Raw genomic sequence first — 18,004 nt, forward strand, 5'->3', positions numbered from 1 at the left:
ACAATACGTCTTACATTACTTTTATGTGGCCAATTTTAGCACTCATTTATGCTCTAAATTCTTGCTTAATTTTATGCAATGATGTATAACAATAATTGTAAATTTAATGAACTAAAATAATTATTAGGTGGTCAGCACATCTGTACTTGCATCTATTCATAATAAAATATTGAAATCTATTTTTATATATTTTATATATTTTTGTCATGTTTTCGTTACTGTTATGTCAGAGTCATCACAATATTTCTTTTTATTTTAGGCTTGGAAATTGTTCTGAGCATTTAAATGTTCACTTTGCAAATGTTGCTCAAACATCTCAGTAGATCAGAAATGCGTTGTATTACCGTGCACATTTTCTAACAAATATAATTACTTATTTTGATGTAAACCCTTATCATCCAAAGTTAATGGAAACACAGACGGTTGGGTAACAAGTTGCTTTTGCTGGCTGCTTTCAATAAAATGCAACAATGTCTTTTAGATAATTTATTGCTCTCTTTATTTTCATTTCATCATTATGTTTTTTTAAGCCGCAGCTTTTGAGAGCTACAGCCAACACAGGAGTCACGTAGAATTCTAATGGCATGAATAACTACTACATGCAAAAACTACTTATGAACTTTTCTTTTGCATGACATGCTCCATTTCAGCCATGTTGGAAGTGTCCAGGCGGGTGTCATACTTGGCCAGGATTTTTAAGACGGGCCTCAGCCTCATCCACCATTGTTCTTTCGGAATACGATGTCTGCGGAAAAATAAAAAAGTAAAAAATAGAAAATCCATGTTCAGTATTTAAACTGAAACAATAAAATGTCTTACTCGAAATCAACGTGTTCTTTCAGCTCCGTCAGAGACTGGAAAATCAAAGACCTCTTCTTCATTCCCAACACGCATGCGGTATCGTGAGAATTGGCGAAGATTCGACCTGGAGATTTGAAGTTTCACTCACATATTACAACATCAAGCACCAATCCTTCTTTTTAGCATTTTGTCTTTCAGTCCTCACCATGTCGGGAGTGTTCCTTCACTTTTTCCGTCAACCAAAGGATAGACTTGATGCCCATCTTGGTGGCAAAATTCCTATCAAAGGGGCTGGGCGTTCCACCCTAAAACACAAACAACCGTTTTTGCTGTACTCATAAATTGACAATAAACAAAGAATGCCATATCTGCTGCATATGTCCAAGAACATTCTTCCTACAGTCAAATATACCCTTTCCTTCTTCAGAGTACAGATTGAAGAGAACATCCGTGGTGTAGTTTTCATTGCATTTCTCATTTCTGAGGAAAAAAGGGACAGTAAACCCTTTGAAGAAGGGATTTGTTGGGATTTCATTCAAACCTCAGGACAAGTCCTCTCTTTACTGTTGTCTTCATCTTCTCCGTCAGATGCTCCACATTCATCTATGAGCAAGTTGAGAAATAAAAATGACTTACTGTAATTCGCAAGACTAAATGTCTTTTTTTCCTGATCGTCATGATGTTTTATTTTTATACTATATATTATATATTCCTTCTACTCAGACCTTCAGATCCTTAATTCCAAAAGGCTCCTCAAAGATATACGCATTATCAGCTCCAGCTGCTAAGCCGGCCATGGTTGCCAGGTATCCGCAATATCCTCCCATGGTCTCAACAATGAACACTCTTCGCTTGGTACCGGCTGCCGATTGCTTGATCAGGTCACATGACTAGAAGAAATAAATATGAAAAGAAGAGGGACATTATAACATTGTTAAATGTTTGCTGGCAGTTTTTATGTGAGGAGGAAAAAAAATGTAGACCGAGGTTATGGTGTTAAGAGCAGTGTCCGCTCCTATACTGAAGGCGGAACCAGGAACATTGTTGGAGACGGTAGCAGGAATGATGACAAAAGGGATACAAAATTCCTCATAGTTCTGTCTGGCCTCCACCATCTCCAGTCCCCCAACAAATGCCTATGTGGAGAACAAAACGTGTGAAAATGAACTTTTATTATTACACACAAGTTGTTTCTATCTTTTATGGTTCATTACAGGCAGCATTTAGTAGAAATAAAAACACTGCTCAACCTACCTCAAAGCCGCCGACAAGGACGATTCCGTGAATGTTGAACTTTGAGATGTTCTGGCTTATCTCCTTGATGAACTTACTTGGCAGGGATCTTCACAAAAAAAGGGAGTAATCAGGGCTGTGTATTCAACATGTAAGTTTTGGAACCGTCTCACCTCTTAGTACCGAGGAGCGAGCCACCCTTTCCAATCCACCCGGCCACTCCAGTCCAACCAATAGGCTCGATCTACGTAGGGAAAGCACATTAGCTGAAATTATCACCTGAAATATATCTTGTATTGTGTTTAGGTAATGCATTCATAACACTATAGGAGTGTAACGTAAAATTACCTGGCCATGGGCTAAACCGTCAAATCCATCATGCACGGCCAGCATCTGGTGACCTTGGAGGAGGCCAGTTCTGACGACGGAACGAACTGCAGCATTCATTCCAGCGCACGGTGCTCCCACATTTAAAACGGCTATGTTGACATTGCTCTGGTGGGTGGAAATTCACAGAAACATTTGTCAGACATGCAGTCTCAAGTGGGTCATATAAAAATCACATCTTGCCTTTGTATCTGGAGGATGAATGTGCGACAGCATTTTGTAGGCATTCCAGTTGTGCTCGAAGCTCCTATTCTCAAAAGGTTGCAGAAATGTATGGACGTTCAAAAGTAAATGCAATATTGAACATTTTCCAAATGTGGAAGCATAAAAACGGATGACTCACCTTCCCCTAAGGTTCACTGCATCGTCAAACCTTTTTTCAGCCATTGCTTTGGTGACATCCTTTGTCTAAAAATGTCCGAGAACATTGTTATGCACCCAGATGCTTCATCTCACACTTGTTGTGTAAATATTTTGTGCGACATACCACTTGCACACATTCCATCAGAGGCAGTCTGACAGCCATGTTTCCCGACAAGCTGACCACACTTGCAGGAGTATCAGGTGTGGCTTCTAACAGAGCCATCACTGCCTGCATACCCATCCTGCTGGCCTGATTGATCACAGAGCAGACTTAAAGAAACCAATAACCCCCCAAAAAAAATATTATGTAAATATTTTAAGTCATGAAAAATACCAGGATTCTGTCAAAGGCGGAGGGAGTTCCTCCTCTCTGGACATGGCCTAATATGGTGGTACGGGTGTCGAAGCCAAGCTTTTTTGTCACCAACTGAACCAAAATGTTTTGGATTCATGAACAGATGTATATTTCTAACAAAAATATGTATCGTAAAAAATTATATTACTGACCTGTCTGACATACTCACAGGTGATGGGCTCACCATTGAGGTCTATTGCACCTTCTGCTACGATGATAATATGCAAACGGTTGCCAAGATTCCTTTGCTAAGAGAAAAAGAAGATAATAGTTCACAGTATTTTTAGGAATTGTTGTAAATAAAACCTCAAATTTACCTGAGTCAATCGTCTGCACAGATGCTCCTCCCAGTCCTTCTCTGGGGGCATCTCTGGAATGAATACCCAGTCAGCAGCACATGCCAGAGCTGTCACCAAAGCCAGGTAACTGTAAGTCAAAGGTTAAAAGTTTAGGTCTTGTTTGTAGAAACACAGACCGACACTATGACTTCCAAGTTTTCACCATGATCATCACATCTGCTCACACAGATGCTTGACTCACCCACAATGTCTGCCCATCACCTCCAGGATGAATGTCCTCTGGTGACTGCATAAAGAAGCGAATTAAGTTAGAGAGCCCTGAATAATAATAATAATAATATTTCTCTAGCAGTAATCTACTTGGTGTCTAACACACTCCTCCAAATGTGTGGCTTGGATTTTATATTTTAAATACATCTTTTGATACACCAGTTGTGGAACGTTTCTGACATGTTGCATGAGATATTTAAATGTCCACCTCTGTGCTGTGGTGGCAATTGCATCCACTATCTCCATGATGCGATGCAGGGCAGAGTCTGTGCCGATGGTCATGTCAGTGCCGCAGAAGTCGTTGTCAATGGAGCCCACCATGCCAACAATGTTGAGATGGGAGGATGCCTTTGCTTCATTTGCTGTGATCTTACCTGAGGACAGGTTTAAAATAATCGTGCTCTCAGATGTTTTGAAACATCAACAACTTTTGAGAATATCCATAAATCCTCACCAGCTTTGATTAAATCTGCTAGTAGCTCACTCCACTCAGTTCTGAACTGGTTGGCACCGGTGAGACTGCCGTCACCTCCAATGACGCACAAGTTGGTGATGCCCAACTTGACCAAGTTGTAGGCCGCCTTGGTACGACCCTCCTTGGTGCGGAAGTCCTGACAACGGGCACTGCCAATCACAGTTCCACCCTGAGGAATGTGTCATGGTCAATATCAGAATCAAGGAGGTGGAGAGGCAGGACGTTCATTCAAAGCACCATGCACGAGCGACTTTGGCTGTCTAATGAACTCTGGCATTTAAATGCCAATCTCATTGACATACACATTTAAAGTGTCAAGGCGTTGCTAGAATTACTGACCAAAAGGTTAGAGTGTCACTGTGACCTGATGGTCACAGGTTAAATATAGATACAATTTGTATGGTTGTATTTAAAGTCTTTGCTACATGAAAATACATTTTTGGTGAAGACTGTTGTTAATAAGCCTGCCAAATTTGAATGAAAAAAAAAACAACATGAAATGAGAATCCAAAACACCAACTAACTCCACGTGCCATGACAATGCATCTTTAGCCTAACTTGCTAGCTAACTGTATGACGTATATTGGTAAAATTGTTTGTTATTATTACAAAGCCCAAATGCATTGAGAAACAAATCACTACGATCAATCTTTAAATGTAGCCTTTTGTTTTTCTTCTCACCAGCTGCAACATCATGGACACACTTTCCCACGTAGCAGGGCGAATGTTGTCTCCACCATCTACCAGGCCCTGATAGCCCTGTCAATAAACAGAGAGAGCGAGCACATTATTGCCTCGGACTTGTAGAATGTCTCATTCCTGGCTAAATAGTCTTTTCAGAAAAGTCATGGCCTTTATTGGTTCTAAATTCTAACACGAATCAATGATATTACCTCATGGACAAAGAAGACTTTGGCTCCGGTGTATATTCCCATTCGAACTGTGGCCCTCACAGCTGCATTCATGCCTAGAGAACACACATTAAAGTTGCTTTAATAAGATTGGAAAACAATATAGGGAGAGGAAGGGGGTAAAATGGATGGATGAATAGTTTTATACAAAAACATGTATTGCGAAATTACAGTACCATGCAAAATATTACTTTGGGCCTCTCGCTCAAAGTGTCACCTGCGACCCTAATGAGCACAAGCGCTATCAAAACTAGATAGATGGATTTTTTTTTTCATGTATAGTCTATTATCTAACAAGCCATCATTGACTTTTTCTGTGACAAGCGTTTTTTTTAACTTTATAAAAATGAAGAAACCTACAGGGAAAGCAGTTGCTGCACCGTCATTACTCAGGGGTCACTTAAAGGGCAAGAGGTGGATAGACTGACATTGCATCTGCCAAGAGTATCTTGCCTTATGTTACAAACAAGAGCAGAAAAGTGTGGCGTCGCTCACTCACTTTACTTCAGAGATTTAATAACACATGACAGAGAGGTCATGATTCTATAATTAGGGAGAAAAATAGATCCTGTGTCACAGGGAGATGAGCGAGAGAAATTCTGCAGATGGAAGTGGACCTGAACAATTAATTGAAGTCAAATTAACATCGCAAAGTAAAATGCAATTTTAGTCACTTAATGAAAACAATTCCAAATACTTCAGATATCTCGCAAAAAAAAAAAAGGTAAGGAGTGGAAGTCGATTTCCACAAGCATCATCTTTTGTTTAAATTGCTTATAGCAGGTTCCGTTATTGAACAGACATGTGTCGACATCTTTTTATTTTTTTTCTATTCTCTAGTCTCAACTTCTGACTTTGTCCAAACATTGAAACCCCAGCACTTACCCTGGGCATCACCGCCCGAGGTCAGCACTGCAATCGCCCGACCCTTCCCCATCTTGGTGGGGTCAGCCGAAATATGTTCCGCCATTGTCTTGGAGCTGAATATGGCCGAGGAAGATGGTTCTTCGCAGTGACAAGCCCTGCAGCCCTTCTGCACAAGGAGCCTCTCACATCTAACTCAGACCGTAATAGCATTCACGACCCTTGCACAACTTGACATACGATGAGGCAGGCATAATTGCCAACACATTTCGACACACACATTTCAAGCCAGTCATTCTCGTCATGTGTATTTTTACAACATTAAATCCAAGGGGGGATCCGAGGGGATGCAGTGAGGTTATTTTTAGAACCACAAATACGGTATCAACGACAAGAGTTATTCTGAACACTTCATTGTCACATCTCATAAATCCACTGTGTGCCACAAATGCTGCCTATGTGATTGATGTTTACTACCGAGATGGACTCACGGAAGTCAAGTTGTATGTGAGGAAAGAATTCCAATTGTAAGAGTGCCATCAGAAATGAATAGTAATAAACAAAACAGAGAGACTTGAAAATTCCTGCCTGACAAATATATGTCAATTAGTTCATCAATTTTTGCCAATCTTGTACAAAAATACAATAATTATTTATAATTAAAGGATTACACTGAAAATGATATTGACACGTGAATTTAATCATAAATTGATACAGATAGCATCGCAAAAAAAATAGTGAACAGTAGTAAATAGTAAAAAAAAAATCCCCCAAAAAATCCCCAAAACATTTTGACCACTTGGAGGCAGCAAAAACAAATACAGTACTGTGTTAAATCTTGGACAACTATCGCCATGTTTGAATCTTAACGCTTGTTAGACGCTGCATTAAATATTTATAAGTAATCACTTTTTCATTCTGAGATTGATTGGTGACTGATTGGTTTTGGAGTCTTTTCATTCGAAACAGATTGCAGTGGTGGAAAATAAAGAAGGCACTCCTCAGTGGGATGGAGTAACAAAGCAACCTGAGAAATTACACGGAGTTTAGCAGATGACGCACAGAGGTGGTGAAAGTATACTCAGGTGATGTTTAGGAAGAATATAGATACTTTCATGAAGTAAAATTTAATTTAAAATGCACAATTTACAATTTAATTTAACGTACACACTGAAATGCACTGAAATGATTGTTTTTCCTCAGGCACAGAAGTTTCTTAGAAGTCAAATCAGAGGTGCCCAATGGGGTCAGACATTTTTTTTTTTATAGATCATATTAGTAATGCAGTACTACACTCGGGTCATGCTGACATTTTTAACATACATGACAACATTTATTTTTATTCTAAAATCACAACTTAAATGCTCAAGGAAAGTACTTGAATACAGAAATAAAGTTTCTAAACTTCAATACTACCTACCACATAGATACATCCCATGAATGTAAATTTATCGAGCAATTTCCCTCAGGCTCGCACAACTCAGAATCACTTCAGAATAAAAAGTCCAGTTTTGCCCTAACAAGGATAATTATACCAATTCAAACTACTAGTACAGTCAACAAAATGGTACCTTTTCCGCACATGTCCTTTAAGGAGGTTCCGATTCCTTATCCCTTCAAGATGATAACCTCTGGATCACTTAGGTCCCTGTAGACAAAAAGATGATCATAAACACACATCTCAGCTTGGGTTTTTACCTTGTTTTTTTTTAAGTCACATCCATCCAAACCCAGGCACGTTGAGGGACATGCAGTCCTCTCCCGAGGCATAGCCCCGAAGCGATCAATAAGGCCATTTCCAGATAATCACCCCTCCTGTCTTCCTGGACAGTGTTAACACTTGCACAGCCTGTAATAAACCATATGGATCAATACGACATCAGTTCTACATGGAACTTTTCCACCTCAGCTAATGCAGTGAAATGTGAACTGGATTTTGGTACAATCTGACCTTCTTTCTGCTCCAGTTATCAGAATCCTACTAAACCTGTCAAGATCACCAAGTGAAACAGACAGCTCTTGTTACATAATCATACACGCTTCTCACTAGCTGACTGACAGCACATCTCCACTGGGGTATGTTTTATTCTATGTGCTACATTAAATTGTCAAATGGTTATCTTTTGTCTCTTTCATTTCTAAAAGGCATTTTGAAATGACAGGAGTTAGTTTATTCCAAAAAGGAACAAGATGACCCGAGGGAGTCCAAAAAGACTGAAATGGGGAAAAAGTGATAAAAGGTATGAAAGAAACCAAAGTAAAATCTAAAATACCATCATGTTAATTGATGACTAATAATATTGTATGTTGCAGATCAAAACGCCAACTGTCAGCTGGCGGCCATCTTGGTGTTTATCGACATTGGGGAACCGACATTGGGGAACCGCATACAAAGCCTTTTCCTCTAATAAATCACTCACAGAAAGTGTCGCTGCAAATGTTGCCAGGTTTCATTGCAGTTTAATCAGCTCAATGAATGTTTTAATAGGCTGATATTTCAGAGAGCGAATGGCACTGCAGTGATTAATGGCGAGGGGTGAACTCTTCCCCTCCCTCCAACGCTGGTTCTCTGCCAAGGATCACTAAAGAAATATCTTATCTCTCTACTCTTGTATTGACATTACACATTTATTTGAAAGTTAACAAGCTCATCAGCAAACCAATCTTGTTGTAATTGGCTAATAGGTGATGCGATGTTTTCTGTCTGATAACGCTTCACGTTTTCCTAAATATATTATCTGCATGTTTTTCCCTTCTGCGGGTCTTTTATGAATTCATCAGGAGGCCTCATCTCACTCCCTGGCCTCCTATACCATTTAATATGTCTTTGCCCCTCCTCCTCCTCTCTCGGAGGATTGCACTGTTTCTCAATTTGTCATCCCTGATACCCCCCCCTCACATTATGTACATATCTTAATCATCCCGTTTTCCTCCTCTCCTCCATTTCATCACTTTTTCTACCCTTCTTCTTTTGACCTTCAGTTCCCCAGCTTCATTACTCTCCTCCTTTCTCTGAATTTCCTCCCAACTCTCCTTGGTGGTAATGGAATGTAAAATCAACACGGTTGTGACATTTTGGACATTTCACCGACCAACCCTTTGCCCCCCCCCCCCTCCCCCAATTATGTATATTGTTGTCTGTATGATACGTAGCGTGACTCTTGTAAGAAGGACGTGGATGGGATGATGGAGGCGGTTGGGGGATTTAATTAAAGACCAAAGGGTCACAGTGAATAAGGCAGGTTGGGTTTTCGGGAATAAGGAGGGGGGGGCAGATGGTTATCTGCCACTGGAGTGATAAATCAACCTGCCCCTTCAGCCGCCCTCAACGCAACATCACGCCACTGCATTGGGTCCCCCCCTCCCTTTTCCAAAAGCAATTCCGTCATGTCTTGTTAGCTCATTCGTCTTCATCAGTAGCAGTGGGAGGTTCGAGCCCCCGCACCCACCGCTTCACCTCGAGCCACCCTCTCCCCCCATCCCCAGCCAATGCCAAGCCCCACTGATCAAAGATGAGCCAGCCAGTGCATTGGCATGGGTTTGCACAAAAACACAAATTGTGTGTGTGCAAAAGCTTAAACAGATTGCAGTTAATAATGAAGGCAGGGCAAGCACACACACTAATGGCATTTAAGGCCAATTAAGACATGACTAATTAATGAGACATTTCCTGTAAGACTTATTGATGTTTATTTGCAGTCACATAAATCACTGAATTGTATTCTCTCTAAATGATACAGACAGTTGATTTCAGCAAATGAATGGGTTTATCAATGAGAAACAAAGCTAATATAGTATATGAGTTGATGTATTTTAGTTAAGTGAACATCAATGATGAAGCCACGGAGTACGATTATTTTGTTCTATAAAAGTGGACAGACTTTAGGTTTTTAATTAGTTTTTTTTAGGTTTTTAATTTTATTATTTATTCATTTTTATACAAATGTTTGGGTTTCCGCAGTTTCTTGAGTTCCTTCAATTACAAGTGGAAAGTTAGCACTGATTAGTGTTAGCTAACTGTCTTACTAGCATGATAACGTCAACATCATGGAATGACCTCAGTTTTGTTTCAGTTAACGGAATTTAATTTAAAGTTGAACGGTTCAGATGTTCCACTGTACAGACATGTATTATATGGAAAATAATTACTGTTTCAAATCCGATTTACACAAATCGGTATGTGGACAAATTGGTTTAAGGAATATCTTTGAAATGAAAATCATGTATTCATTGTCTTTTGCTGTTTTTTTTTTTCTTTTTGGCTCCCACCTCATAGCTCACTCTGATGGCCATTACATCTGCAAAGTTGCAGTATGCAGTGAGAAGATGGGTTTGATGTGGAGGCTATGTCATTAGTAGTTTGCTAGCTGCAGATAACAATAAACACAGATCAACAATGAAAGTCCCTGTGCTGGTACAACAAAGAAAAGCTCACTGCTCTGCCTTTCTGCCAGTAACAACAACACAAAGAAACATTTTGTCTTTAACTGGCGACACATAAATGACGCCATTAAATGAGCTGGCTTTCCAGGCTTTGGTTAAGTCGTAAACATGCTCATTCCCAATTGCAAAAAAAAGAAAAGATGGATATTTGAAGTTCTAGAAACATATCTTGAACATATTTTATAACAGAGTGATTTTGGAGTTTTATTTTGGAGAAATGTCAATAAATCCAAAGTGGTGGTGGGGAAAAAAAATGAGACAGCTCTGACATTTCTAAATGATGAGCATCTCTTCTAGATAAGCAAACACGCTAACAACAATGCAAACTGTCCATAATTGTTCCCCCTGGTGAGACGCTAGCTCAGACTTTGATTGACAGCTGTCAATCCGCGCCATGAACGTTGACTGAGGAGGTCGCAGCCGTGGTCCCGGGGGCTCTCATGTGTCATCAAATAGGGCCAAGGCTGGAAGGGGATAGAAATAGACAAGGTCTGCTGTGGTCCACTGAGCTTTGCTGCCCCGCCCAGCAAGCGGAAGGGAGCGACATGGAAAGGAGGGAAATGCAAAAAGCCCCCCCGGGATGTTAAGAAACCGTTTAACTTGGTGACAGCAAGCAGGAGTGGCATCTGTGAGGACTGCACACGTCTAGATTCATAATTGTGTAATGCCACACACACACACAACATTGTCCAATTGATGAAGACTACAAATCTTAAAAAAACAATTTATGATTAAGAGATGAGAATTTGTACAAAATGACTTCAAATTGTACCAACACTATAAATGCTAATGTGAAAAGCAACTGTACAAGAATAAATATGCTATATATAATGACATTGACAAAAAAAGATATGGGTGGTGCGGTGCTGGATCAATATCAGACAACGTGATAGTCAGCCTGGGGGCTTAAATGAGAGAATGTCAACACACACACACACACAGCAGTCCCAGCATCACCTTTTCACCAATTCATTAAAAACAAGCTCGCCGGGCCTCATTAACAGTGGGACACACAGTGTTGCATCCATAACCACAACCCACAACATTACTCTCAGCCTCCTTTCTTTAATTCAATCTTTCTATCTATCCATCCATCTGTCTAACTGTCTGTCCGTCTATGCATATATCCATCTATCTTTCTATCCATCCTTCAAATAACCACAAAACCATGCGGGAAAGGGGGGTACAATGTCAAAAGGAAAAATCAACAAAATGGGTAAAACAGCAGAGATGCTCCACTGCTTGCCTGACTGTTTTGAGTCTCTGCAGACTGAATGGATGCAGGAGAGAGTTGTGTGGTGCGTTCAAGTCCCTCCTCTGCACCCCCATCCTGCAGTGAGAGTATATGGTTGGCTTCCCCTGGTTTCTTAACATTCCTCACCATCCTCCTCCAAAGCCTGGGAGACGACTGAGGCAGACAGCAGCGCTTGTTATAGTCGCAGGCCTCAATCCAGTGTGTGTGTGTGCGCACACGTGTGTGTTTGTGTGTGTCTGAGCATCCCTACTATACACGAATACAAATTGTGTAAAAGGAATATGTATTTAACTGCATTAATTTGTGTATGAATCCCAAGATGTCAGCTAACTTCATGTTTTAAAGCATAATATTGAAATTGAAATTCCTGTGGGTAATATTACAAACAAGCTTGTAGTTCATTAGATGAATATATCTGAATATATCACAATATGAATAATTCTGGTAGTCAAATATCAAGTTTTAGAGATTCTGATCAACTGTGTCAGTGCTTTTTTGTTTTTAGGGAGGAGGCAATTCTTAGCTGGAATCTTCATTTTTTTTATGCTGATTTCTGCCTCTGAGGGAAGTTGTCTAAATTTACAGCAATATGCGGGAAAGTCTATTATATATTTCTTTTGTTGTTCAGGTAAAAAAATGTTTTAATTATGTACACAAGGAGCCCTAAATGCGTTTTTTTTTTTTTTTTTACACAACAGAGATTTTATAACACAAAATTGTCCTTCCACCAAATCCATACCAAGTGGGATACAAATGGGAACATTTAAATGCTAATAAGATGTGCATCATGATGTATGAGTGTATTCCTCCCTTATGTATACTGTAGGCACATGTGTATTGCATGTGTGCGTTGACTGTCAGTGCGAATGAACTTGGAGGGCTTAGCTGCTGGACAATATTGGCAGAAAGACTCCAGTGACTCAAGAAAGCTTAGAACGTCTCACCCAGGACCTCAGTTGGAAGCTCTACCGACATTCGCCCATAAATTATTCACCAGGTCTCCTTGATGGGACAGAAATTTTAATGAGAGAAATGTTATACAGGGAGACTCATTCGTATCACATGCAATAAATGTAGACAGGTAGCATGACACGGTATATGTAGAGGTTGTTTGCTTGGATCTACGGATAAAATGACTAATTAGCTTCAGTGTTGCCCGACAAGATGAACGATTAAGTCTTGTGTAATTAAGTCTTGGTGGGAATTTAGAAAAACATCAGTTGCACTGAGTTACAAGGTCACCGTAGGATAAATAATAGAAAAGTAGTACCACATTGTAACTCTTGTGTTGCATCAACTTGTATTTTCTTGATTTTTGTTTTGTTTTTGTTTGCATAATGCCACTCCATTTACCTGGAGCAGCCTTGCTGCGAGACACAACGACGCAAACATACAGAAGCGCAGTTGACACAAATACGCTCCCATCTCCCTTTCCTGTCGACTTTTTTGCTTCTTCTGCTAACAAGCCCCAAGCCCCGAGCAGCTCGTGCTGTCTCCTTCTCTGTTACCTTCGAGTCTGGCCGTCATGCTCCTGTGGCTCCACTCGAAAGGTTACGCCGTGTAGCCACCGTCACTGCCTGTCACCCCATCGCCATCAGACTCTCTCTCTCTCGCTCTCTCTCTCTCTCTCTGTCTCTCTGTCTCTCTCTTGCTCTCTCTTTTGCTCTCTCTCACTCTCTCTCTTGCTCTCTCTCTCTCTCTCCCCCCCACTGACTCTTGTCTTGTCAACAACACACTTAACACTGAGCCTCAGTGAAAACAAAAGTCAAGTTGGGTAGAAATCCATCTCTTTTCTAATAAATTGGTAAATGGTGTGAAATACGTAATTTCTTAAAAAAAAAAAAAAAAAAAGGTTATTATGTAGTAGAGGTTGAAACCTTAAAAATAAGAATCATCGATATACCCACTTTCTATTGTGCTCGTTTTCTTTAGTATTGAAGTAATCCAAAACTAATTAAAAGTAATCCAGTTACATTACTTTTATGATTATGGCAAGATTATGTTAGTAGCTACACTTTTAACAGATGGTAACCAAATTTCTGTGCTTCTTTGGTCAAATAAAATGTTTTCAGCACAGCAGGTCAGTCATGACTGTGATGTTAGTTTGAAGTACTCATGAAATGTATTCTTTTCCTTACTAAATTCGGACGCATCAAGGTTTGATATCCATGTGAAGTTGAAGTAGCGTTTAAAGAATAAACATTGTTTCTTCACTCATCTGCTTCTCTATCTTCTTCCTCTTATCCCTCCGCCGCCTTCTGTCTCTTGTTCTCTGCGGGCCGTCTGTGAAGTGTTCAAGCGCTCTGACGACACGCATCGCCGACTCCTCAACATCTTGTCTCGTCATGGCAATTACACACACACAATCGCTCGCGCACACACAAAACGCAGCTCTCAAAAATATTAGGAACAAATACCTCCTCAACAGTATTGCCTTGCAAGTTTTAGGATTTCAGTCCGTACAATTGGGTTGACCTTGGCTGCTTAAGGCAGACAAACAGTCACAGACACCTCCTTGCTCCCGTGGCAACCACGTGAGTTGGGATGTGAAAGACTGAAGGAGTGAGCAGGTGGTTGGAAAGCTCGGGCCACAGGCCAGTCGCTGACCCCATCCATATGACAGCAAGAGGATAAGGGTTAATTAACAGGCAACGTTAAGAGTTTAATAGTTTAATGAATGATTCATAGCTTCCCGGTCTATACTCACTATTGAAAACACATGGATGGAGTCAGAGCCTGCATGAATTATTCACTCGGTGTTATACTCAACATTTCACTCACACCGAGAGCCGGGACCAAGCCGAATTTTAGCTGGTTTGAGTTCCAAAGGTGGAATGGATGAGCGGAAAATGGCAAAGAAAAAAGATTTTCCTTCACATTTTAAGATATACATTGACAACAACAAAATCTGTGATGTCATACATTTCCTTTTGGTCAAATTCTGGTTTGCACAACATCAGGTGCTTTTGACTTTAAAAGTGCTTCGGTCCATGTTAAAAAGACGACGTCAATGAGATCATTTTGCTTCACTGACATTTAGAGTCATCTGGGTTACGGCGATATTTTAAATCTTCTAATCAATGAATGTTTCCTTTTTAAATACACCGAGCTTTAGATGACACAAAGGTAATCTTTTTAATGAGGTAGTTTTGAGTTCAATCCAATGTAACATACAAGAAAAATATTGTGGATGGCCACAAGGGGATGAAATCAAAACCACAGTGTGATGTCACCAGACCTTATTTCAGCCACCGTCAAATCATCAGAAGCTTCTGTAGTCACACCGAGTGTATGTTTATCAAGCCAGTATTGTCCACTATATCAGACAGCTGCTGTCATGTTCATGTCGCTGCAGGCCGCTATAGGCAGTCTCCTTGTCTTTTGAGTGATGCCATGGCTTGAACAGCATGGTTTAAGAGCTAAAAGAAGGTCATCCATGTCTTGCTTCACTATCGCTCCCTTTTCTCGTCTCTCTCTGTTGCCCCTGTCTCTCTCTCGCTCTTGCCTGTAACTTGGCTGTCTTTCTGTCCTCCGTCACTGTCTTCCACTCCTTCCCTCTCTGGATTGAACATCCGTCTTTGGAAATTGTTTTATCTGTAAATGACAAAATAAGTGCTAGCCCCTTGAAAATTCCTCCTTTTGAATGTGATCATTGTCAAGAACCAGGAAGGCATTACAAATAAAATCATATGGATAATTTTAATAGGGTTACTCTGCTGTTTGTGCTTCACAAAGAAAAGTCTTGGTTAATAGTTTGTTTTTCATTGTGCCATTCATGTTAAGTATTGTAAAGGAAACTTTCTTTTTGATTAAAAGTGTTATTCATGTCACTCTCCTCTTTTTTACCTCCTTGACAAGAGCGCTAACGCATTTGGCAAGATTGGCTGGCATCCGCTGTTGTCGATTACGCACATTTGGTGTCACAGTGAAAAACACGGACAGGTTTAAAAATAAAAAAATCGTACTAGTAGTCTACTGATCTTTGGTGCACTGGAATAACTCAATTTCAAATCTCCAACAAGTTTTCCCAGATCAAGTTTGCATAATAAGGAGATGGAACAGTCCATTGCATAAAAGGGAAACGTTCATGACTGATTAAGTTTGTGTTTGGCGAGCCCCTGGAAATTGTTTGTGTCTCTCTAATGGTAAACAAACAAAATGTTTTTTTGAAAACTTAGCAGCGTGTGGTTGTTGAAACAGAGCAAATAAGCAGCAACAAAACGTTTCCGCAATAAAACATTCCCTGCGCTATATAGTACACTATGATGTGACAATGATGTGTTGACAAGCTGTCAATTTGCACAAGGAGTAAGACAAATAGGCAGTACACAAAATAAAGCAGCAGGTGAAGACAGCAAATGGATGGGAAAAAACTGAAAATGAAAATCATGTCTGGTTCTGCCGACACGCGTGCTCGCCTATATATGAAATCAGCATTCCCAGACATGAAATTGAAGGAAATCGAACAGGTCTGGGCAAGCATACGAATATTTGACATTTTTTCCTCACAGTGACTGGAAGATATGATTTTGAGAAGACCACGAACATTTACAAAGAAGCACGAAAGGAGCAAGTCCAGGAAAGATTCATGCACGGTGATACCAGTTGGAATAGTCCATGCTGGATTTCTTATCTTTGGTGATACCTCCTGACAAATGAGAATGAGGATCGGATTAAACCTTATCATATCAAGCAACCACATCTTATTACAAATATCTCCATCTGGAATTGTTGCTGAACATGATGCAGAGCCAGTTTTGGCCGTGCAGTTGACTTTCGGGATTTGACCTCTGAATTGTACCATCCTCAGTAAAACAGCATTAATTTTGAAATAAACTTGTTTTTTGAAAAGCACACGGTATTGTTTATCTGTGAAAATAGCAGTGTTCAGCATTAATGGGGAAGTTAAACCCAAAACTGTCTTTGTTGTACCCTTGTCAGTTTTCCTACTTTGGTCACGTAACATTTGCAAGCTGAGCCGTGATTGGTCATTTTCAATCAACGGCGAGTGACAAAATGGCCGCCCCCTGAGATGGATGAAAACGAGTAGATTTGTCTGTTTATTTCATCTACCACACACGTAATATTATTCAGAATGCCGTGTTTAGACTAGTGGGGGTGCATGGAACGTATTATTTTAGAGAAAATATTTGACCTTATTTCCTCTTTAATGGGTAAAATGCTTTCTCCATCGCACACACTAGTTAGAGTTTAAGAGTAGCTGTTTTTTATTTCCTTGAAATTTAACCCACAACGGAAAATTCAATTTACACAACGTGTTTATTTGAAACTACAAGCATTCTGATACACATCAATTGCAGAATCGTCTGACTTTTCTGACTGCATTGTTTTTCTTCTATTGTTCTTCATAACGTTTTGGCAAAGTACTTAATTGCAAAGTACAAATCTTGACACGAATTTGAGCGATAATTCATTATTTACCGTTGTGAGGATGCTTACTTAACCTTGGGGAACGAGTAGAATTAAAATGTGAATTTCAGGGCTAAGGCCCACTCAGTATGCCACACCATGCTGCGGCGGGGGAGCAAGACGCCAGGGTGGAAAAAAGGAGCGCTAGAGCTGAGGATGGAGATGCAAGTAAAAACAGTGGCAAAGGGAACAGGTGCATGGGCCGCAAATTAAGAGGAGAGTATTGTGCAGACACTGTAGGGGAAGTAAGTCAGGAAGAGATAAACGAATGGGATGGAATGGGAATCTAAGAGACAGGTAGACGGAGGATAATGTGGCTGGGAGGGGGTGAGAGGAGAGGAAAGGGGGCGGCGATTTTGGAGCTCGACACCGATGACAAATTGTGATTAATAGATGGGGTCCGGCCCAGCGGTGTGGAGAGCAACTCATTAATAGAGAGAATTAGAGAGGCTGTGCAACTCAATCTGCACACTGTCACTCGCAATCAAGGCCTCTAATCAGGTCTGCACACAAACACAAGACATTTGCCAGAGAGCCATCGGCAAGCGTTTACGCAGAAAAACTTCTGCAACCATGCTAAAGTGTCCGAATCATTTATTTGAACCAAAAGGACAATTCTTCTCATGGCTGATGAGGAGCTGCGGCCAATATTTGGTTTCAAAAGAGGCTGTGCAATTTCTACAATAGGTTATGTCAATTTGATTCTTCTTGCAATGATATCAAACTATACAGTCTATGATTCATCGATTGATTCAAACCACCTTGAAAATTTGTTGCTTGTCTCCGCCCTATTTGGACTTTACCACAAAATGTGACAAATTTGAACGACTCATCTCCTGTTAAACATGGGTGTCAAACTCAAGGCCCGGGGGCCAGATACGGCCCCTCACATCCTTTTATGTGTCCCGCAAAGACAAA

At 40.3% G+C, this 18,004-nt stretch overlaps 1 protein-coding gene and 1 long non-coding RNA gene across 2 annotated transcripts; both read right to left on the reverse strand.

Moving 5' to 3' along the window:
• Nucleotides 1-473: 473 nt before the first annotated feature.
• Nucleotides 474-6,174, reverse strand: pfkmb (phosphofructokinase, muscle b). The gene is given in 21 exon segments (XM_088390348.1): nt 474-745; nt 820-925; nt 1,007-1,281; nt 1,343-1,404; nt 1,527-1,691; nt 1,785-1,937; nt 2,056-2,143; nt 2,208-2,278; nt 2,383-2,529; nt 2,605-2,668; nt 2,765-2,829; nt 2,909-3,034; nt 3,119-3,211; nt 3,292-3,387; nt 3,457-3,565; nt 3,680-3,724; nt 3,917-4,082; nt 4,163-4,352; nt 4,865-4,942; nt 5,077-5,150; nt 5,980-6,174. Coding segments are annotated over 21 exon segments (2,391 nt in total). The 5' UTR covers nt 6,065-6,174; the 3' UTR covers nt 474-612.
• Nucleotides 6,175-9,559: 3,385 nt separating this feature from the next.
• LOC148390650 (uncharacterized) lies at nt 9,560-13,484 on the reverse strand. Its single transcript, XR_015861323.1, has 3 exons — nt 13,165-13,484; nt 12,601-12,658; nt 9,560-11,809 (listed from the first exon to the last, which is right to left on the reverse strand). It is a non-coding gene; the product is annotated as an uncharacterized LOC148390650 (long non-coding RNA).
• Between the last annotated feature and the right edge of the window lie 4,520 nt (nt 13,485-18,004).

This window comes from Syngnathus floridae, chromosome 11 (assembly GCF_059516105.1).
Source record: "Syngnathus floridae isolate MCC-2025c chromosome 11, RoL_Sflo_1.0, whole genome shotgun sequence".
Classification (NCBI taxonomy): Eukaryota; Metazoa; Chordata; class Actinopteri; order Syngnathiformes; family Syngnathidae; genus Syngnathus; species Syngnathus floridae.